This window comes from Borostomias antarcticus (assembly GCF_949987555.1).
Source record: "Borostomias antarcticus genome assembly, chromosome: 16".
In the NCBI taxonomy this organism is placed as follows: domain Eukaryota; kingdom Metazoa; phylum Chordata; class Actinopteri; order Stomiiformes; family Stomiidae; genus Borostomias; species Borostomias antarcticus.
The window spans coordinates 19,926,582-19,949,998 of NC_140249.1; the positions used below are offsets into that span (position 1 = coordinate 19,926,582).

The 23,417-nt window shown below is 45.2% G+C and overlaps 1 protein-coding gene across 1 annotated transcript in view; it reads left to right on the forward strand.

Annotated features, from left to right (window-relative positions):
- lrrk2 (leucine-rich repeat kinase 2) overlaps positions 1-22,488 on the forward strand; it is a gene marked incomplete at its 5' end in the record, with an annotated part of 41,614 nt that extends 19,126 nt beyond the window's left edge. The window contains 36 exons of the mRNA XM_084451188.1: positions 2,149-2,277; positions 2,467-2,637; positions 3,259-3,523; positions 3,940-4,122; positions 4,410-4,522; positions 4,706-4,778; positions 5,042-5,247; positions 6,162-6,412; positions 6,722-6,870; positions 7,014-7,107; positions 7,260-7,446; positions 7,828-8,009; positions 8,755-8,978; positions 9,247-9,374; positions 9,561-9,779; positions 9,926-10,127; positions 10,562-10,650; positions 10,972-11,159; positions 11,669-11,823; positions 12,869-13,015; positions 13,224-13,415; positions 13,696-13,842; positions 13,992-14,104; positions 14,748-14,938; positions 15,090-15,250; positions 15,552-15,722; positions 16,361-16,461; positions 16,782-16,985; positions 17,277-17,470; positions 17,641-17,713; positions 18,818-19,008; positions 19,233-19,385; positions 19,941-20,167; positions 20,638-20,706; positions 20,888-21,019; positions 21,942-22,488. Coding sequence (XP_084307314.1) covers positions 2,149-2,277; positions 2,467-2,637; positions 3,259-3,523; positions 3,940-4,122; positions 4,410-4,522; positions 4,706-4,778; positions 5,042-5,247; positions 6,162-6,412; positions 6,722-6,870; positions 7,014-7,107; positions 7,260-7,446; positions 7,828-8,009; positions 8,755-8,978; positions 9,247-9,374; positions 9,561-9,779; positions 9,926-10,127; positions 10,562-10,650; positions 10,972-11,159; positions 11,669-11,823; positions 12,869-13,015; positions 13,224-13,415; positions 13,696-13,842; positions 13,992-14,104; positions 14,748-14,938; positions 15,090-15,250; positions 15,552-15,722; positions 16,361-16,461; positions 16,782-16,985; positions 17,277-17,470; positions 17,641-17,713; positions 18,818-19,008; positions 19,233-19,385; positions 19,941-20,167; positions 20,638-20,706; positions 20,888-21,009 — 5,664 coding nt within the window. The 3' untranslated portion in view covers positions 21,010-21,019; positions 21,942-22,488. The remainder of the gene's footprint in view (positions 1-2,148; positions 2,278-2,466; positions 2,638-3,258; positions 3,524-3,939; positions 4,123-4,409; positions 4,523-4,705; positions 4,779-5,041; positions 5,248-6,161; positions 6,413-6,721; positions 6,871-7,013; positions 7,108-7,259; positions 7,447-7,827; positions 8,010-8,754; positions 8,979-9,246; positions 9,375-9,560; positions 9,780-9,925; positions 10,128-10,561; positions 10,651-10,971; positions 11,160-11,668; positions 11,824-12,868; positions 13,016-13,223; positions 13,416-13,695; positions 13,843-13,991; positions 14,105-14,747; positions 14,939-15,089; positions 15,251-15,551; positions 15,723-16,360; positions 16,462-16,781; positions 16,986-17,276; positions 17,471-17,640; positions 17,714-18,817; positions 19,009-19,232; positions 19,386-19,940; positions 20,168-20,637; positions 20,707-20,887; positions 21,020-21,941) is intronic.
- Positions 22,489-23,417: the final 929 nt, after the last annotated feature.

The following is a 23,417-nucleotide window of genomic DNA, read 5'->3' on the forward strand; positions in this document are numbered from 1 at the left end:
CAGTAAACACATAAGACGAACAACCCCCCCGTGCACATACAAGAGAGAACGCAGCAGACTCACACGGGAACGCAAACAAAGAACGACCAAACGACGACCAAAAACGACTAATATACGACTTAACACACAAACATGAAACAAAGCGCTTACGTTTACAACAAGCATGCCCGGCTGCACCAGCAACTTTGGTCCAGGCTAAACCTGACGTCTAGATCCTACCAAAATACTGTACAGCCACTTGGTCAAAGATAACGCTCGTTAGGTTTACCAAGTCACCCGGGAACAAAGGGACAAACGCTTCTACCAGAAACGCGGATTGCAAAACTCTCAATCACGCCCTGTAGCTACCATCTCGTTGGTAATCGTTCTTCAACGAACATCAACAATCACTTCGAAGCTAGTTGGCAATCGTGCTAACACGAACATCAACAAACGGGGCTTAAGCTAGTTGGTATCGTTCTGAAACGAACATCAACAATGAGGCTTAAGCTAGTTGGTATCGTTCTGGAAACGAAACATCAACCATGCTCGCCCTACCCTCGGTAGGACTAAATACCCACGCTGGGGTTCCTGTTTTCAACACTCCAGACCAACACAACTGAACCAAATCAAGGCAAATACAACTCAGAACCATCAGAGGGTTCGTTTAAACGTACCTGTGAGCCTCAAGAATCCAGTGGAAGAACTGAGGAAATAATCTCGGCGTGCGCTCTGGCGCAAGAGAGAAAATTGATTTTCCAACGCCCATATGGACCGACACGTCTGTCGATCAGTTCATCCACTGGAATCCCGAAGCAAAACGCAGGCAGTTATTCCATTCCCGTTCGCCAACTGTGATAGTATTTTAAACTTGTCTAGTCAAAAGATTTACCAAGATACGTTCAAAAGGTTGAGTCTGGTTTATTGTGGAAAACAATACGTGCGCAAGGACTTCCTGAACAACGCAAACAAAGGTGGTTTCGTCAGAGAAGTGAGTTCATGGGTATTGCTGTGGCTTATATGCAATCAAAACAAAGGTACAGTGCTTCCAGGATGTGATTGGCTACTGCATTGTACATGAATGGCAGGCGTGGCCAAGAGTAAAGACATGTGAAAGGTCTGAATCAGGACGAGGAAGACGAAGGTGTGGCCCTTCTGACTTAAACAAAGAGATGAGGAAGAGCTAGGCAGAGTGTGTTTACAATTACAAAAGGGGGAGAGTTGAGGTGTTTTACAATTACAAAGGGGAGACTGAAACTAGGGTTTGCAGGGGGCTTGGGGGGAGGTGATGAATTACAAGGACAAAGGCTTAAGGTGTTTGGATGTAAATTCCTGGACACATGACAAGGGTAAATCAATCAAACAATCAGTGGCACAGGTCTCCTCTCAATCAGTCAATTTAGCCAGTTGTAGTCCAACTCTGATTAGTGGAGACATTGCACTATAGGATTGTGGGTAGTGTATTTTTTCCTGTATGAACAGCAGTAGTTTGAGGGGACACAATTAGGACAGACTTCAAAATACTGTGTAAAAAAAAAAAAGAAAGTTTTTTTCAGTTTTGTAGATACAATTCTGAAAAATGTCACACTACATCTACCATGTCATGAAAATTGTATTTTTTTCATGAACATTGGAGATTTATTGAGCGAGTATTTGCAGTAGCTGCATACAGTGCTGTTTAAAGTAAAACATTTTGATGCGTTGTGGGCTTAGTTTTTGATTTCAAAAATCTGTGAAGATCCTTTGTGGAGGACAGTCTGAAGATACAATGTAGCAATTGGGGTGTCAATTCACCAAAAAATGTGGGCGGAGTAGGGTTTGATAGGTTTTACAGTTTCCGAGAAAAAACAAGTGGACTTCATATTTGTTGCCAGCTCAAAGCATATGGTTTCTGCTCACTTGGGACTACATTTTGCTAAGTGATAGCACGCATGACTGATTTGTTATGATTTTTTAAAGTTTTAAACTGTTGCTGTAGCGCCACCTATTGGCCCACAATGTCCGGTCATAGGACTGAATCTATGTGCAAAGTTTGGTGATTTTTCATGCATGAGAAGTCAGATTTCCTAGGAAGAACATTCAGATTCAGAATATTGGGAAATACAAGAGGGAATGTCGAATTGATAGTTTTTGTGTAAAACTCCTGGTGTGTTGATGGTTGTCCCACAGGGTTTCCAGGTGGCCCTCAGGATGCTGGAGGCTTGCTCGGGGGCCGCTGGTGAGCTGCATAGAGAACACTTTGACAGACAGATCTTTGAGCAGCTCAGAGAGGGCCCACCAGAACAATACAGCAACCCGGTAAGTGTGTGTTTGTGTGCATGCGTGTGTTTGTGTGTCTGTAAGGGTGTCTCTACTCTCTATCTTCTCCCCAATCGTTCGTTCTGTTCTCACTCCCAACCCCCCCGCCCTTCAATCTCAGTCTCTCTCCACCAAAGATCCACATTACTTCCAGTATAACTCCCTCTCCCCCTCCCCCCTCCACCTTAGCTACGCAAGGCGGCGTGCCGGGCCCTGTCCAAGATGGCGTGGGATGCGGAGCTGAGGTACAGCATGCTGGAGAAGGCGTGCGAGGACGGCGATGTGGTCATGGCCGAGTGCCTCATCCAGCTGGGGGCCGACATCAACAGGAAGACCAAGACGGAGTCTCTCATATACCAAGTCAGTTTGCTGCACATAAGCACTGGTCACTGCGGTTGGTCCAGATACCTGTAATTATGTGGAGCCCAGTACTGCTCAAGTGAGAATGAGATGAATTATGAAGTGAGCAGATTTGGCGGTCTGATTGATTATAAGATCCCTACAGAATGTTGGTGAATCTTGAATATTATTGGTAAAGAATGATAGAATAGAATAGAAAGTTTATTTGCCATGTGTAACAAGTACGGGTACAGGTACATTGGAATTTTTGTAATCGCTTGTCCTTACATTATCTTATCAGTGGTAATAATTTCCTCATTCCAGTCCTAGGTACTCAAACTGTCAATTTACTATACTATCAGTCTAGCAGTATCATCCTTATCTACTTATCCCATCCGATCATGGATGTTTTTTTCTTTGTCCTGACCACTAGTAGTCACTGACCACTTTGGTGCAAATAGCCCTGCATGATGAGTGATGTTGTTGAACAACGACACTGATTTAGATTAGAAATATTTAAAAATACTGCCTTTCCTATTATCCTACCATTTCCTTTTTGTGTCGTGTGTGTGCATGTGTGTGTGTGTGTGTGTGTGTGTGTGTGTGTGTGTGTGTGTGTGCGTACGCACGCGTGTCCCTCAGGTGTGTGAGAGGGGCGGTCCCCTGGAGCTGGTGGAGCTGCTGCTGGGCCGCGGGGTCCACGAGCAGCACCTGCGCAGCGCCCTGGGGGCCAGCGTCCGGCGAGGGGACAGCCCCGCCATCGTCCTGCTGCTGGGCCGCCTGGGCCTGGACCTGGACAACAGCGCCCTCTGTCTGGGCGGCTTCCGCCTGGGACGCCTGGACGCCGCCTGGCTCAGCTCCCTGCTGTCGGAACCAGGCAGGGCCCACAGCGTACGCGCTAACAACAGTGAGTTTCTACAGATGTTCGTCATGGATTCCCTCGTAATCTGTTCCCCCACGTCTAGTCTACGTGCTAGAGTGTTTCTTACATCCATTCATAGATCATTACTTACCTTTTGTGCCTGCTATTAACCCTTATAGGTTACTGGCTCCCTCTTGTGGACAGCGTGTAAAGTTTCTGAGAAAGGGAATTGTGCAAGTATTGTGAGAAATGATCCAATAGATTTTTAAGACACCCCTAGAATGTTTGCCAGGTCCAAGTTGCCAGGTGACTGATTGATGGTACGCACACTGATGTGTGTAAGACCATGTAGATGTAGTCTGTTCCAGTCAGTTGGTCATGTTCTGTGTCCACAGGTAAAGGTGTGTGTCTGGCTCTGTGTCCACAGGTAAAGGTGTGTGTGTCTGGCTCTGTGTCCACAGGTAAAGGTGTGTGTCTGGCCCGCTACGTGCGCTCCTTCCAGAGAAACAAGTGCACGCCCGCTCCCCCCAGGTCGTTGGCTGACCCCTGCATGACCTCTGGCTACATGTCGGACGAGAGCGACGACTCCAGCTTCGTCTCTCTGGAGGACAGTCTGGTCTTCTACGACGACATGGAGAGCGATGGTCAGGCCTGACATCAGACGTCATTAAACACACACACACACACACACACACACACACACACATACAGTACACACACGAACATGACTCAGTTGAATTTCTGTGCCGCTTACTAATGCAAATCAACTTCTTATAATTAGGCATGGATATTACAGAATAATAGTTTTTTTTTTAAACTGGATTTACTTGTGTGTGTACTTTTGAATGTACATGTCTTACTCGTCACTAATGTGAAATGTCTTAATGTTTACTACTGAGAAATGTTTTTTATTTTATTTTTACATATACAGGAAGTGAGACTTCAATTTCATTGGCACTGAAGTCTCCCAATGATCTGTCGGAGGAGTGGAGGGTCGGATCCTTCAAGAGGACGCAGGGGCGTCGCCGACACACCAGCGCAGAGGTGGGACATCCATCCTTTCAACCAGTCTGGAGGGGTGTAATTTAGCTGTTTTTGGGAGAGGAATGCAGTAACTCTCTCTCTCTCTCTCTCTCTGTCTCTCTCTCTGTCTCTCTCTCTCTCTCTCTCTCTCTCTCTCTCTCTCCCTCTCTCCCTCTCTCTCTGTCCCTCTCTATCTATCCGCAGGGTGCGCTGTCCGAGGTTGACTACAGTGAGCCCCTGCAGAGGAGATATGGCCGGACAGGCTCAAACCATAAAGGTGTGACCCGACAAATCCCTTAGTGACCAATGTCACTAAATGTTTTAATATTCAAAATCAGGATAGCTCAGTCAACTGTAGATCCTTAAGTTTAATTTATTTTCATGGCAATTTACAATTATAAGTATTGTCTGAAAGTGTTATGTTATGTTGTGGATTCGAGTCTTTCACCAAATCAAGTCCATAGATACATCATGTCTCACCAGAGAATAGACCATGACTGTGTAGGGATCTATCATGAAGTCTAACCAAGTTTCTACCAGGTATCTACTCCCCGGTGTTTGGGGATAACTTCGCCTCCCCGATCAGGGACAGAGAGACGATCCGTCTGCTGGACCTATCAGGGAACGAGCTGGACTCTCTGTCCTGCCTGATGGACGAGGACTATGTTCAACAGCAGCTGGAGCAGCTGCACCGCCTGGACCTGAGCCAGAACAGCCTATCAGAGTTCCCATCCACGCTGTGTGAGGTAACCAATCACAAGATGACCAGAGAGAGGTTATTGTGTTTATCATATCCTCTCCCTCGGCTGAAAGGGTGCCAAAATATCAGGCTCACAGGGTTGGTCTTACACAGTATAAATAAGCAGGCATTAGCACTGGAAATTACTAGGGCTGTCAATCGATTTAAAAAAAAAAGTCTAATTAATTACATAATCTGTAATTAATTAATCGCAATTAATCACATTTATCATCTTTTGCTGGGAAGAGACCCCAAATTAAGATTATTTCAATCAAAAGACATTACATTATTTATTACATTACAGACAAGTAAAGCATTGAATAGACATGACAAAAGGTGGCTTTAGAAGTCAATATTTTTTTTAATGTAATTATTATTTGCATTATCAAGTATAACAATACACTTGTTATGTGTAGGGCTATCAATCAATCTGAGCAACATATTTGCCAATACATCTGTGGATTTGTGAAACTATTGTGCCTCTTGATGCCAGCTTGTAGCTGCATTGGAGGACGTAGTGTAATTTGCAACACTTCCATTAAGCCCTTGTCTTCTACCATAGCAATTGACCTGCAGTCCACAGCAATTCACTTTGTGACCGAGTTTGTCAGTTTGTCTGAGGTAGATTTAGCCTAGACATTCTGTGCTTCTGCTCTCTCTAGCTTACAGGGTCCACTGGACAAAATCGTAATAATAATTGATTAATTTGCGTTAATTAAATTAATGTGTTATTTTTTGCATAAATGATTTATGTAATTAACGTGTTAAATTGACAGCCCTAGAAATTACCTAACTTATCCAGGTTTGTGGCAGAGTTGCTTACCAGGGCTAGTTTAACCAACCACCTCAATGCTACTCAAAACGCCACCTAGTGAAAAATGAATTAAAAAAAGTCTGGTTTTGTGTTTTTTTTTTTACCAGAGCTTGATGAGTTTGACTCGACTGGATCTCCAAGGTAACCAGCTCCACTCCTTGCCGGCTGAACTCCTGTCCCTGCCCTCACTGAGCACGCTCAACGTGTCCCGCAACTGTGTGGGCCCGCTGCTGGCCCTCGACCCCGCTGTGACCTGCCCGTCATTACGCCAACTCAACCTGTCCTTCAACCACATCACCGCCTTCCCTCACCAGCTGGGCAGAGCTATGTCACGGCTGGAGGAGCTCTCTCTGGAGGGGTATGCTGGGAAATTGAGTTTATTGATGCACTTTTCATATGAGCGATAAAGTCTGCAAAAAAAAAAAAACAATATTCAGCTTGTATCTTGAGCTTGTATTTTACACTGCAGCCGTGAACGTGTTATCAATGCCAGATCTGAGTCTTACACTAATTATTTGATTGTTTGATTTAAGTACACCCTGCGTATTTGGCAGTATTTGTAAATAGTATTGGACTCAGGTCTGATCATTACTATTCCTCAAATAGAAACATCACCAAACTCTGTTAGTACAATTCCTCCAACTCCTTCCATCTGCTGTCTGTCCAGGAACAGAGTGGGTGAGCTGAGCGCTCCTCTGTGTCTGTCAGAGATGAAGGCGCTAGACCTGAGTAAGAACAGCGTGGAGAGCATCTCCTCTGACTTCCTGTCTGGCTGCCCCAAACTAGAGACCTTCGACGCCTCCATGAACAAACTCAGTAAGACAACACATTTTATAGTTGCTGGAATGTGTTATCAACTAGACGACTTACCTGGTTAAAAATATATATGCATGTAGATATCAAGGCATTGTGATATTTCACAGCTTTTCAGGCTACTGTCATTTTTTGTTCTCCCCCAGATTCCCTGTCACACCTCCCTTCAAAAATAACAACGCTGAAATTGTCCAATAACAATTTTAGCTACATTCCCGATGCCATACTTGATCTTCCAAAGTAGGTTTAATGGTCTACTAAAACTATTTTTCTGTCTAAGTTATTATATTTTTCACACACAGTATATCTGTACTCATTGATTTAGCACGTTTTAAGAATGAATCATTCTGTTTTCAATATCCTCCCTCATGTTATAACCTTTCTCCTCCCAGTTTGAGGTCAGTGGACATGAGGACCAATGAAATTGCTTCCCTGCCGGGTCCGGGCGTGTGGGCGTCCATGAACCTGCGGGAGCTGATGTTCAGTCACAACCGCATCGGAGCTCTGGATCTGAGCGGGCCCATTTACAAGTGGGCCAGACTGGAGAAATTCCACCTCAGTGACAACAGGCTCACTGAGGTAGACACACACACACACGCGCACACACACACACACATACAGATACACACACACACACACACACACACACACACACACACACATACACACACCACACGCACACACACACACACACTGCCTTATTTAACTGCTGGTGCTGTTCTTTCAGTCAGAGCAGGAGTTTTATCCTACAGTATATAAAAGTAAGACTGAATAATCCAGGTTTGTCTGGCATTTACCCTACAGTACAGAAGATTATCCAAAAAATATACCTCACATACAGTAGCGAAATAAAAACCCATAAAAATGGCCTCAGTATAGATTATATGGTATATACTCATAAGAAGTGACTGACATAGTATGTTCTCTCAGTAGCATGAACATCTCCGTCCGCTCCGCCAGATCCCTCCTCAGATCGGCCTGCTGGAGGAGCTGACCTCTCTGGATGTGAGTCGTAACCTGGGCCTGCGCTCCTTCCCTGATGAGATGGGCAGGCTGAGCCGGCTGTGGGACCTGCCCCTGGACGGCCTGCGTCTGCACCTGGACCTCAAACACATCGGCAGCAAGACCAAGGACATAGTCAGGTCAGTGTCTTCCTGGAAGTACTGTAGTAGAAAACAAGGGCACGGTGTACATGTCGTCCCCCACCCGTTACGTAACCACACTATGACATCTCCTCAGTTGTCCAGCACATGTACAGTTGTCTACTGTATTGCGGATACTGTTCAGGAAGCCTTTGTTAATATGCAGCTTGCTTTTAATGTACTACAAGAAGCTCTCACCAATCTTAAACGAGACCTAAATTCTAGCAAATCTAAGTTTATGTTGTTCTCTAGAGCCAGGACTATTGATTATGATCGACTCCACCTTTCCACTGCAAACTGCAACTGCTTCCTGTACAAATCACCATGAGACCATGAGAAGCTCACCTACTGTAGGTTGTGGGCTCTGGTACATGTGTGACGGACGGACGCACCAACCAACCAACATACACAGGTTGATCTAAAGTCCCTTCCACCCGATTTCCGGTTTAGGGTTGGGATTTGCCCTCTACCAAATGAATGTTGTCCTCCTTGTTGATTATTCTTACTCTGAGTCATGTTAATGATAAAATTGCAGTAACTTAGCTTCGGAGCAGCTCCTAATACCCCCCCCCCCCCCAAAAAAAAAAAGATCAACCTACTGTAGAGGAAACGCCCAAGCTCTCAGATGTCTGGTTAGGATGTATAAACAAGCCTCACAACATTCCAGAATTCCCCTCTCCAAATGATTTTCAACTCCAATCCCAAAACAGCCTGTTCTTGGTCTCTGTTCTCCGTGATACCCCAGGTTCCTCCAGCAGCGCCTGAAGAAGGCGGTTCCGTACTACCGCATGAAGCTGATGGTGGTGGGGAACGCGGGCAGCGGGAAGACCACCCTGATCCAGCAGCTCATGAAGCTGAAGCGCTCCCAGTGGCTGGCGGGGCGGACCACGGCAGGGATCGACGTGTGGGACTGGACCATCCGAGACCGCGACAAGAAGAACATGCTGCTCAATGTGTGGGACTTCTCAGGTGACCAAGCGCTATGGCCTTGATATGAAGAGTCATAATTGACTTCAATATTAAGTTATTAACACTTGTTACATTAAGTAAAACGTTAAGAGCACTTATGAGGATTCATCATACATACTGTACAGTATGCATGGTTCTGACCTAAGATTTCTGAGTCTTATTAGGAAAAATAAACATCATAACCACCTATGAGCGTTCAATGACAATACTATTGCCTGTAATATTTGATGACCATTCACGTTTTTTTGGACTTTGTCTCTCGCCTCAGGTGGGGAGGAGTTCAGCGGGTCCCACCCCCACCTCCTGACCCCCCGGGCTCTGTACCTGGTGGTGTATGACCTCAGCAAGGGCGCTGCCCAGGTGGACGCCCTCAAACCCTGGCTCTTCAACATCAAAGTAGGTCCAAGCACAACAGTAGTAAAACGAAAAGTTGCCTTTAGCTGTAATTGGAAAACCCCTCTAAGAGAAACTATTTCCTGTAGCTATCGTGTGAGTCGGCATACTCACCCCTTGTGAATATCGCGTTCTGTGTGTGTCGTACGTGTGTGAGCGTGTGTATTTCGTCACCCCTGTGCCCCCCAGGCGGTCGCCCCCCTGTCCCCGGTGCTCCTGGTGGGCACCCACACGGACATGAGCGATGAGCAGCAGCTGCAGGCCTGCGTCACCAAGATCAGGGAGGAGCTACTGAGCCACCAGGGCTTCCCCGCCATCAAGGACTACCACATGGTCTCCGTCTGCGACGACTCGGACGCCATCGCCCGGCTGCGCAAGGCCATCGCCAGGGAGGTCACCGGCTTCAAGGTAACCACAGCAACAGTCCAGATTATGGCTTTAGTGTTACTGTACGATCATTTATTGACAGTGTCATCGGTAGTGTCACCTACTTGCTGTTTTTATTGTTGGCACTGCTGGAGCATGTTAGGCCAGTATCGTTCTCCTCTCCCCAGATCCAGGGCCAGCCAGTGATGGGTCAGCTGGTTCCGGACAGCTACGTGGAGCTGGAGAGGATGGTTCTGCAGGAGAGGGCCAGGGCGCCCCGGGAGTTCCCCGTGCTGCGGCGCCACGCCCTGCTCCAGCTCATCCAGGAGAGCCAGCTGCAGCTGGAGGAGGCGGAGCTCCCGCATGCCATCCACTTCCTCAGCGAGGCTGGTCAGTGGAGGGGGGGGGGGGGGGGGTGTAGGACATGGGGGGTTTGTGTGTGTGTGTGTGTTTGGATGCAGGTGTCTGTGTGGGGGCAGGGTCGTTGAAGCTATTTTGTGGGAGGACACATTAAGGAGAGGATCTGGGGTTCAGGGAGATTTTGAGCAAAACACTTAATTTCCCGCATTCCGGTGGATTTTCTATACACCAATTGTGCTGGATTAGCTTGTCTGCTGCTATCTTAGCTACCCAGTTTTAAGGGCAGGCATTGTGTTTACCACAAAAGATTCAGCGGGGGGGGGGGGTCGTGGATCTGTGTAGAAAAGAGTGAAGTAATGTATTGGTAGTTGTGCAGGTATAACAGCGTTTAGTTCTAGCTTGTTACATGTGTATATGTTTCACACTGTGGAATGTACAGTATATACATGTATATCTGTCGTTAGGTCTCCTTCTTCACTTTGATGACCCTGCGCTCCAGCTCAGAGAGCTGTATTTCATAGACCCACAGTGGCTTTGCAACATCATCTCCCAGGTTGGTAGATTCAATTCAATGGTGGTAGTCTTTGCAAACTGTCCAGATTCATTTGCTTGTGAGGGTGAGGGTCAGTTCTACCTGGTATTATTGAGTCTTTTTGACGTTTTCTATGTTTGCATGGTCATGAGATGGCATAGGGCTGTAACTGATTGCTATTTTGACAATCAATTAATGTCGCCTGTTACTTCAATTAATTAGTTGGAATTTTTAAAAGCCTCTTTTACTGATTGAATATAGGCTGAATGTTTATCGAACATTAAAGTGTTTGCAGTGCATTATGGGGGCTTGACGTGTCCGACCCCCTCCCTCTCTCTGTAGAAACTACTTCTGAAAGGCTCGGGGTTCTGGGAGCACCCCAAAGGAGTGGTCCAGCGATCAGTGGTCGAGAGATTCTTGTCCGAGACCAAGCGTTTCCCCAAAAACCACCTGACTCAGTACTTCAAACTGCTGGAGAAGTTCCAGATCGCCATGCCCTTCGGAGAGGACCAGCTCCTGGTTCCCAGCAGGTGACCCACATTTGACTTGATAAAGGATAACTAAAGTTGTATTGTGTACTGTGTTATATTGTATATTACACCCTACCGTACCGTACCAGACTGCAGACTTGGATTTTAATGAGTGGCATGTTGGCACCAAAAGTCAGTTATACCTGTGACAGTAGTAGTAGTAGTAGTAGTAGTAGTATTTTTATTTGACAATTGTTTAAAAAAACAATACCTTGTACATGCAATTCTCTAAAAATCATCAAAGAATACAAAATAAAGTCACAGACTTATTTACATTGTAGTCTTTGCTCTTAGACATACAGTACACAAAGGGATATACAGCACACAAGCAGTTCCTATGATAGAAATGAAGATGACTCACAGTTAGGAGCAGAGTTTCCCCTCTAACTCCATGTTACCACTCACTGTCTCTACCCTCCCTAATGCCCCCCCCCCTCACACACACACACACACACACACACACACACACACACACACACACACACACACACACACACACACACCTTCAGCCTCTCCAAGCACAGGCCGGTGATCGAGCTGCCCCACTGTGAGAACTCCGAGGTGATCGTGCGTCTGTACGAGATGCCCTACTTCCCCATGGGCTACTGGTCGCGCCAGATCAACCGGCTGCTGGAGGTCTCGTCCTACCTGCTCTGTGGAAGAGGTATGCACAACACTGGTAGATATCACAATCAGAATGTAACGTTTTATTGACATGCCGTTTTTCAATGTACTGTGCTAGGAATTTGCTTTCGGTCGTGGTGCAAGACAGGGACACAACATTGGACAGGGTTCTTGGAGGGGTAATGCACTATGCCCTTCTTTTGTACCTATGGTTTTATCATCTCTGTGAAGCACTTTGTGATCATGTCTGAGAAAAGTGCTTAATAAATAAACTTAACTTACTTACTTTACTTAGTCTGAAGATGTAGTGTAGCAATTGGGGTGTCAATTGACCAAAAATGTGGAAGGAGTAGGGTTTGATAGGTTTGATATAATTTGATAGGGTTTGATATAATTCCTGCCAGCTCGAAGCATATGGACATTTCTACTCATGTGGGCCTACGTTTTGGTGGTGGTTGCAAAACGTACGTCTGTTTTGTTATGATTTTTTGTTTTGTTTTAAACTTTAACTGTTGCTTTAGCGCCACCATCAGGATTATTGGCCCACAATGTCAGTTGAGGACTTTTGACATACTGTAGGACTGGACCTACAGTGCAAAGTTTGGTGATTTTTCATGCATGGGAAGTCAATAATATAAATCATCAACTCATAAGCACAACCTGTCAATCGCTTTATCACCAAGGACATGTAAACTAGAAAAGCACACACCACACACACTCTAAACAACTGTACGTGCAAAAGACATACCATCATGGGTTGGGGACAACATGTTCACAATGCACTTGTTACGTGGTACTGTACCACTAAGGGAGGGGGTTCCCTGTTAATATGTGATACTGTACCACTAAGGGAGGGGGTTCCCTGTTAATATGTGATACTGTACCACTAAGGGAGGGGGTTCCCTGTTAATATGTGATACTGTACCACTAAGGGGTTGTGTTCCCTGTGAATACGTGGTACTGTACCACTAAGGGAGGGGGTTCCCTGTTAATACGTGGTACTGTACCACTAAGGGAGGGGGTTCCCTGTTAATACGTGGTACTGTACCACTAAGGGAGTGGGTTCCCTGTCCTGTGCCCCCCAGAGAGGTCAGTGAGGCCCAATCGTATCTACTGGAGGAGTGGCATCCACCTGAGCTGGTCCCCAGAGGCCTACTGTCTGGTGGAGGCCTCCTCTCTGGAGGACAACCCTGCCAGCTTCGTCAAGATCACCGTGCCCTGCTCACGCAAAGGTACAGTACCGGCAAACCAGCAATGATGATTTCGATGTTGATGAACCGGATTTATGATTAGACTATAGTTTAAAATGATCATGATAATGATAAGATTGATGTGGAAGAAGATGAGAGTGACGAGAAGGTGATGTTGATCACGGCGGCTGTTTTGATTGTGATTGTGATGATGATGCCGTCGTGGGGACGTCCTTCTCCGTGTGTCCAGGCTGCGTGCTGCTGGGTCAGGTGGTCGACCACGTGGACTCCCTGCTGGAGGAGTGGTTTCCCGGGCTGCTCACCACCGACATCCACGGCAGAGGGGAGGCCCTGCTGAAGAAGTGGGCCCTCTACAGCTTCGGGGACGGACAGGAGTGGAAGAAGATGCTGCTGGAGGAGCTCTTCCAACACATAGACAAAGGTACATACAGCATGGGTTCCAAAAAGAGTATTTTCCTAGACACTTATCTTGAATGAATACATATTTCTAAGACTTGCAAATAATATTCATTATAATAGTCAATAGTATTGCTTTATTTTTTCCTTATTTCGGTGGAGTATTACACTTTCCAAGGTATTCATTACAGTTGTTCCAGTGAAAGAATTAATGCATGAATCTCTCTGATACTCCGGCTTTTAACAACCATCTCCCTCCATCTTTTATTTGGAGTGGTTTGAACCGTGTGCTCTCCCTCTTGCAGACTGTCTGTTGGTGAGCCCAGAGGACCCTCGCTGTACGCTGCCCATCTCCCAGATCGCCCCGGACCTCATCCTGAGTGACCAGCCGGCCAAGATCATTCTGGACAGTGAGGAGCTTGAGCTGGACCTCTCCAAGGAGAACCTGCTGGGTCAGTCTTTGTCTGTGTCTGGTCATGTCTGTCTGTCCGTCTGTCCGTCTGTCCGTCTGTCCGTCCGTCCGTCAGACACAGGCTCTGACAGATCTTGTTGTTTGTTGTTCTTGTTGTTGTTTATTCTTGTTGTTTGAACCCTACCACAGGGGACGGTGGTTTTGGGACTGTCTACCGAGGAGTCTATAAGAATGAAGAAGTGGCGGTGAAGATTTTCAACAAGCACGTGTCAGAGCTCTACATCCACCGGCTGCTCCGGCAGGTAACCTTGACAACCCGCATCCAAGCTCCGTCCGCAGAAACGCTCTGAATGCTCTTCAGCAGCATCCGTCAATGCAATATGGCCTTCTAGAGTCACAAACAGGACAATACAACCCTGATCAGAGACATGGCTTTCTGCTTCCCAGTAGGGCTGGGTATCGAGTCGAATTTCAAGAATCGATTCGATTCCAATTCACAAGGTTCGGAATAGATTATCACGATTCGATTCGATTCAATTCAATATCGATTCGGTTAGTGTTACTAAAACCTGTTTTTTTTTTTTGCTGTAACCTTAATTACATGACTGACAAGTTATGCAACACATCAGTACTACGGCTGGGTATCGATACGGATTTCCAAAAATGAATGAATTAATCATTGAATTAATTAATTAACTTCATTCCTTCATCTATTAATTCATTGATTAAATAAAAGATCGATTTTGGGATTCATGAATCGATTCTGAATCATTTGATTCAGAATCGATTCAGAATCGATGAATCGATTTTTTAAACCCAGCCCTACTTCCCAGTAGTGTTCAGGTGTGTTCTGAGCAAGCCCTTCTAATCACGATCTCCTAGTCTACTCAGCACTCAAAGCTCTCTCTCTCCACCCTCTCCTGCTTCCCCCCCCCCCTGGGGCAGGAGTTGGCGGTGTTGGGCCGCCTCCACCACCCCAGCCTGGTGAGTCTGCTGGCGGCCAGCTCGGCCCCCCAGGTCCTGGTCATGGAACTGGCTCCGCGCGGGTCTCTGGACTCCCTGTTCGAGCACGAGAACGGCAGCCTCAACCGCAAGCTGCAGCACAGGATTGCCCTGCAGGTGGCCGACGGACTCAGGTACGCCAGGGGGGAGTGTGAGTATGTGTGTGTGTGTGTGTGTGTATATAGCTGCATGCTATATACTGACACATGCTGTCTATGACTTGGGCATAGAAAAAAAGGTGTTTCTCTCATTTAACCCGACCGCTAACTTCTGTCTATCTGTCAGATACCTACACTCCTCCATGATCATCTACCGGGACCTGAAGCCCCACAATGTGCTGCTGTTCAACCTGAAGACGGACTCCGAGATCATCGCCAAGATCACCGACTACGGCATCGCCCAGTACTGCTGCAGCATGGGCGTCCGCAGCTCCGAGGGAACGCCAGGTAGGAAACAGGATACAGGGAACTACTTCTTTACAGTCAACGGTGGATGAAGCGAGGAGCACCGGGTGTAAACTGACCTGGCAGGCAATGGACTCCCAGTAAAATACTATCTCCTCTTTATTCCACTTTTGCAGCTTTAAATAGGGTACTTTCCATCAATGAATAATCAATAGTAAACAAGGGAACTACTGTATACTCGCTGCGTTTTGGGACTTTAATCCTCAATACTCTCGACAGGTGACCTAACAGTTCGAGCAAAACCACCGGTAGTTTATCACAGATTTACATTTTTGATGTCCAGGTTTCAGGGCGCCCGAGGTTGCCCGCGGCAACGTGATCTACGACCAGCGGGCGGACGTGTTCTCCTTCGGCCTGCTGCTGTACGACCTGCTGACCTGCGGGGAACGCATCTCCGACGGCATGAAGTTCCCCAGCGAGTTCGACGAGATCGCTGTGCAGGGCAAGCTGCCAGGTAACAAACGCTCTGCCGTCAAACCAGTGAGACTCAGAGTTAATAATGCGCTGTTCGTTTCCTTGACAGAAGTGTTGTGTGCACTCCCAGTTCTTATTAAGTTCACCAAGAGATAGACCTCCACGCCCTCTTTTTTGGCATCTGACATTTTATCAGATTGATTTTTTGCTGTTTTAATACACTTTCTGATAAGTTTGCAGTATGGTTGATGACATATTTTGCGCTCGTTGTCCGCCCAAAATGGGGTCATTGGGGGGTCAAGAAGGTCAACTGGCAAGGCGCTGTGCTGTGCGCAGATCCACAGACAAGTTACCACCTTGAACCAATTTCCCCTGAGGAAAGATCCTGGTCGGTATATGTATCATAATGTGTGTCGTTCCCCCAAATATGGAGTTATTCAGTTACAGCCTCTGTTACCTCCACAAGATGGCACTGCTCACCAGCTCAGAATGTAGATAGCCAGAAAGATACTTTATTGATCCCCAGGGTGAAATTGTTGTTGTTGGCATTCAATTTGGTATTCTACGAAACTGTTAAAACTCAGTTCATTGGAATCCCTGTTATTAATCAAGAAATCCTGACTTTTCATTAAAACAAACCTGTGAACAAAGTTCATTCGTGGGTGTCCTCTCTCCCAGACCCTGTGAAACACTACGGCTGCTCCGCGTGGCCCGGGTTCCAGGCCCTGATGAGGGAGTGCATGAAGGAGAGTCCCCAGGACAGACCCACCTCTGCACAGGTAAGAGGGGGGGGAGGGTGGGGGGGTGTATCCCCAGGACAGACCCACCTCTGCACAGGTAAGAGGGGGGGGGCGTGTCCCCAGGACAGACCCACCTCTGCACAGGTAAGAGGGGGGGGGGCGTGTCCCCAGGACAGACCCACCTCTGCACAGATGTCCTTGATTGTCCTTATAGTAAAGGTTACTGTAATATCCATTACTGTTACTGTAAAAAGGTTTTTGTATAAATGTGTCTATTGATATCTGATCAGTCATTTCTCCATATTTGCGTGTGTGTCTGCGTGTGTGTGCGTGTTTGCGCTTGCGCGTGTGTATCGTAGGTGTTCGACAGGCTGAACTCCGGGGAGATGCTGTGCCTGATGAGGGAGCTGGTGGTCTGCAGGGCTCCCAGCGCAGAGTGCTTCACCGTGGGCGGCGGCGGCGGCGGTGACCAGCCCAGAGCCTGGGTGGGCGGAGGCAGCAGGTCACAGAGACGGGGCTGCATCGCAGCAGTGGACCTGGAGACTGAGACCGTCACAGAACTGGTACGCATCTTTATACACTGCCTTTTCCTTTGACCACAAGTGATATCACGGCTGGGTTTACCGGACCAAGCAGCCCCGTTAACTGAGGTTCTACATTGAAATGTATTTTAGTCTAGAAACAGGCATGATCTGAGTCCAGGGAGAAGGGCCCCGTATGTGAAATATTGAAAGAGTATCATCAAACCAGTGTTTACAGTATAATCCTAAGCTTTTATTTACAGCATATTTATCAACCATACTGTTCAGGGAGCCGCATTGTGATGAGAACACCCCTCTGTCCCCCCCCAGCAGGAGATCGACTCCAGCCCCGTCCTGTGTCTGGTCACAGTCCAGATCCCGGGCCAGGCCTCCGATTGGCTGGTGGCGGGGACCCAGGCGGGGTCCCTGGTGGTGGTCAACACTCAGGACGCGGCGTCGTGGCATCCTCTGCAGAGCGTCACGGACGCCGTGACCTCGCTGTTCTTCCACACACACCCTCAGTGCAGGTAGGGGAGGGGCGGACGTCTGGGCACAATAAAAATAAAATAAGAAAAGATTCATTCATAAAATACCCAACATGCTTTCCTGTGCAGGTATAACGTTATTGACGTGCGTCACCACAAAACACTGAAGTAAATCATGTTGACTTTTTTTTCCACGTTTGTTTTTCTTACAGTCAGAGGAAAAATTACCTGTTAGTGGGGACAGCTGATGGAGTTCTGACTGTTTATGAGGATTCTGCTCTTCAGGTACCCCAGTCTGCAGTAATAAAACAGTGATGAGTTCAATAACATCATAACATTCATTACACTAGAAATGAAAAAAAAAAAAAAAAAGTCAGTTTCAACCCCTCCCTTGACAATGAATTGGGGGAAGTCCATAAAATGATGGAGGTGAATGGCTGGCCGTGTTTGGACGGCTCATGGACCCGTCCCGTGAAAACATTACCTCTCACCCTGCGCTATCGCTGGGGCGGAGGTAATGATGATCTTTTGAAAATCAATGGCTGTTATTATCTATTGCCAAAAAGAATGAATGTTCAAATCCAACAACAGAGTACTTTAGGTTTTTGTTAGCTTACCCTTCATAACTATCGCTTAATAACTATCACTTCATACCTATCACTTCATACCTATCACTACCTATCACTTCATAACTATCATTATATACCTATCACTACAGTATATACCTATCACTACCTATCACTTCATAACTATCACTATATACCTATCACTTCATACCTATCACTATATACCTATCACTATCTATCACTTCATAACTATCACTATATACCTATCACTATATACCTATCACTACCTATCACTGCCTATCACTTCATAACTATCACTATATACCTATCACTTCATACCTATCACTATATACCTATCACTGCCTATCACTTCATAACTATCACTATATACCTATCAATTCATACCTATCACTATATACCTATCACTGCCTATCACTTCATAACTATCACTATATACCTATCACTACCTATCACTTCATAACTATCACTATATACCTATCACTTCATACCTATCACTATATACCTATCACTTCATAACTATCACTATATACCTATCACTGCCTATCACTTCATAACTATCACTATATACCTATCACTTCATAAGCTATCACTTCATACCTATCACTTCATAACTATCACTTCATACCTATCACTACCTATCACTTCATAACTATCACTATATACCTATCACTTAATAAGCTATCACTTCATACCTATCACTTCATACTGTAACTATCACTTCATAACTATCACTTCATACCTATCACTTCATACCTATCACTTCATAACTACTTCCTCTCGTTTGCTCCTGTGTCCCTCACAGCAGGAGAACGGGCAGCCAGTAAAAACTCTCACTATCGGGACTGTCGACACCCCCGTCATGTGTCTGGGCCAATCAGGACACTCCCTTGACAGAACCACAGTGTGGGCGGGCTGTGGGACCAAGATCCTCTCCTTCACAGCAGACTACGACATCTGGAGGACCATCGACACCAGACCCAACCACCACTACCAGTGAGTACAGTGTGTAGCACTATAGAGACATCAGCGTAGAGTATACTGTTGATACTAACATGTCACCGAGAATAATGTACACGTAACACTGTCTCTTTGAAAGGGAGTGTTCACTGAGCACCCTCGCTGGGTTAGGATGATGAAACAGTTTGTGAAGATAGTTGTTCTGAGAGCTTGTGTGTGTGTGTGTGTGTGTGTGTGTGTGTGTGTGTGTGTGTGTCCAGGCAGCACCGTGCGGTGAGCAGCGAGGGGAGTGTGTCTCGGATGGTGGTGGACAAACACGTGTACCTGAGCAAGGCGGGAGGTCAGACTGTGGAGGTGTGGGACAAGACGAGTGAGAGAATGGTCGACTGCATCAACTGTGCCCAGCTGATCAGGTACACACACACACTCTCTCTCTCTCTTTCTCTCTCTAATGTGATCAATGGCAGCAGGCAAAACGCATACTGTACATACAGTAGATCTACAGTAATCAGATACCCATGCATAACATTCTCACATTCTCTATAACCTTTTCCACACACACCTCACCAACAAAAGTGTGACTTACCTCCACCTACGCTACCCTGATTCCCCACCCAGTACCTTGGCTAAATGCCAACCCTATTAGGGCCAACAGCAGTTTTTTTTTTTTTTAAGCTTCTGAGTTTAAAGTCAGAAATTCTGAGTTTTTTTCTCAGAAATTCTGACTTTAATCTCAGAAATTCTGACTTTAATCTCAGAAGTTATTTCTGACTTTTTTCTCAGAAATTCTGATTTTAAAGTCAGAAGTTATTTGAAGCCAGAAAAAGAAAAAGACAATCTGATAACGTTACGACAGTGCACTTACTCGCAGTTCCGAGAAAACCGGAGAAAACGCTATGTATTGCTTTAAGAAGGCTAGTCGAAGAAGGCTAACCTATAACCCCCCTCTCCGCCCCCTCTCTTCCCAGACATGGCTCCAGCCGGAGATCTAGGCGGGGTTCAGGCTCAGAGCTGCCCCCCAAAGCCGCCCCCGCCTGGGCCAGCATTAAGGCCCTCCTGGTGCAGCACAGCGCCACCCTGTGGGTAGGCACCAGGGGGGGCCATCTGCTCCTGGTGGAACTAGCCAACCGCCAGCTGCTGCAGGTCATCAGCCCTCGCTGCCAGTCAGTCCGCAGCATGGCCTGTCTGCTCATAGGTGGGGGGTCTGTTTGAGTGAACGACTGTCTGACTGGCTATTTGTGTGTGTGTGTGTGCGTGCGCGTGGGTGTCTGTTTGCGTCTTCTGTGTTAATTTCATCTTTCATCTGATTGAATCTATCCGTCACATCTCATTTTCCTGTCTCACTGTATGTGTCTGTCTGCCTTCTGTTGGCATTAGGGCTGCAACGATTAGTCAATTAATAATAAATTAGCATTTTTTAATGGATATCTGTTCTTTCTTGTCTTGCTAAATTTACAGCTGATGGCTAAATACCATAGGAGCCATTTTATATTCATGACATTAAACCAGTTGTTGTTAAAAAAAAGAAAAAGTAAATTAAACGACTAGTCGACTAATCGTTTCAATAATCGGTGACTACTCGACTATTGAAATAGTCGTTTGTTGCAGCCCTAGTTGGCATTGGGGATAGTTTCATAAGAGTGAGCTCTGTGTTTCCCTTCATAGAAAATCTCAACCGGAAGGATGTCGTTCTGGTTCTGGGGAGAAGACTCTCCCAAGATAGGGATCGATGTGGTAAGACATATACACCTTGGGAAATGCACCAGAAAATGTTAGAAAAGTTGAATGTCATTTTTTGCTCAACTTGTGCCAACGTCGTGTGTGTGCTTGCTGTCTTGTGAGCCTGTGCGTCTGTGTGTGTGTGTGTGTGTGTGTGTGTGTGTGCCCGCGCGTTTGTCCACGTGTCCACTCTCAGACGAAGAGTCGGTGTTGATGGTGTGGAACAGCACTCTGCCTCTGGAGGTGAAAGACCTGAACAAGCACTGTGAGATGAGGGAGGAGATCACGGCCAAGATGAGAGAGCAGCTCCACGACTGAGCTCTCTACGGTATGCATCACACCTGACCTGTAGATATGGTATACCAGACAACACGTTAATTAGATAAATTAATTATGCGAACATTAACGAGTTAATAAAAATGTATGCAAATTAATCCCATTCATCGATTTCGTCCAGCTGTAGGTGGCACAGTTGCCGTGTCATTACCTGATTCAACATGATTTAAGTGACAAACTTAATTTGGACCTGAATGACCCCGTAGCCTACGTCGTACGTCATGCAAAAGCATCATTGCTTTCAAACAAACTCGAGGAGGTGGATAATCAGACTTTCCTTGCCCTCTAAACGTAAAGTTTACTTTTTAAAAACTCCCAGATTGGACAGTTAATACTGTAAGAGTGTGGTCGTTTGCACACCATCAAAGCAGTTTTAGCTTAACTTATCATACCATACTAGCTACAGGCTAATTAGCATCATCAGTACATCAAGCGCCTAACGTTACTTGCTAGCTTTGTAGCTTTTTGTGTTGGCGCTGCTGTAAATTGATGTATGGAGGGAGGTGTGGAGCATCGTACAACTTGTTTTATTATAACATTATGGTACAGCAGACTGCAGGCTGGTTTTCTGTATGTTTTAACAACCATTTTCTTCAAACTAATGTCTAATCTATGAACACAACACAGGATTAGCTTTGTTTGTGGGAAATCAGAGGCATGCAAAAAAATGTATATAGGTTCAAATTGATCATGTAATTTTTTTAATTGTTTGATATATATATATATATATATATATATCAAATAATTTAAAAAAATCTAATTACATGATCTGTAATTAATTAATCGTGATTAGTCGCAAATTGAACCTATATCCTTTTTTTTTTGCATGTCTGATGTCCCATATACTGTATATATATATATATATATATATATATATATATATTAACCATAAACTTGATTTTGATTTTCTGTAGAATGAACATTGAAAAGGGATTGAAGACTGGATGGACTGACATGTGTCTGCAGCACCCATTATAGGGAAAGGATTACCTCATTGTCTGACAGCCATACTCTCCAGTGCACTGAAAGACCCTGTCAACAACCAAGACCTGCTTAGGCTTTTTTGTTCCACCATCTTAGAAGCAAATATTTGGTTTCTTGTAAGGTAGGAATTCAAACACTCCTGTGGATTTAGTTGCAAATTTTGCCATATCCTGCTACCCTACAAAAGTACTTCTCAGATACTGTAAACCCAGTTTACTTTAAAAAGGGATACAAATAGCTCTTATTTGTATTAATATGAATGCCCATGTTGTTCCCTGATCAGGCTAATGTGGTCAGGAAAGACCCCAGGCCCGGTGTCTGTTTATGCGTGTTATACCACACACACAAAAAATCAACTGGAAAATTAGCCAAAGGAAGATAATTTTCATCGAAGATAATTTTCTCGAAGGCCATATTTAATTATTTATTGTCATACATGTATGTGTTTGTTTTCTACTGAGCCCAGTCACTCCCTTGTGTTCTAATAAGATGCCTTTGAGTTGGCAGAATGTTGTCACACTTGAATGTTTTACATGATGCTCAATGATGCATGTCAGTAAAGTCTATTTTATCTATTGTAAACAGGTGTTTGTGTGTGTAATGGGTGTATGTTTAGGTAAAGATATGAAGAGAATATTATAGTGAATGTAAGTGTTTGACAGTGTCCTATATTGACATTCCTTCTGTTGAATCTATTTAGCAGCATGGTTTGCCTGTCCCAATGCTGAATAGTTTGGGAAAATACTTAAGTTTATTCAAAATACTCTCAAAAGAGGTTGAATGATTTTGGGGTTTGGAAAATACTTTTTTTTCTTCCAAATACTATACTTTCAAAAGGGTTTACACCCAAAATCATTAAGAAGTGTTTTGTTGTTTAGCTACAGTAAACTTTATTTTTGCAGGATAGTCATTAAGATAAGAATCTAACCTTTATTTTTTACAGGATAGTCATTGAGATAATAATCTGCTGTATGTATGTACTCTAGGGGGCAGTATAACACAGGTCATATGGGCCATGTCCTATGTATATCTGTTCTACAGTCTCCTCAATATAGAATGTGTCCTAATGTGTGGGGGGAAAAATGGACACACGACAACACAGACATCAGTACCGACCATGGTTGATCTTTAATCTCGACAGGGAAAAAAGACATTGCGCTTGAAGCCATTTCATGAAAAAAAGTATTTACAAAGTAGTAAGAGAACTTACGTAACAGCACATAAGTAAACAAAACAAAAGACCAGCGTTAAGGATTGTGAAGCATTTCTGACCATAAAAACAAGGTGTTCTGATATCCAAACTATTCAGATAAATATATGTATAATATTTATATTATATTTACAGAATACCTTAAATATACAACGTCCACCATGTATTCTCTAAACAAATTTAAGTTATTTAGGCA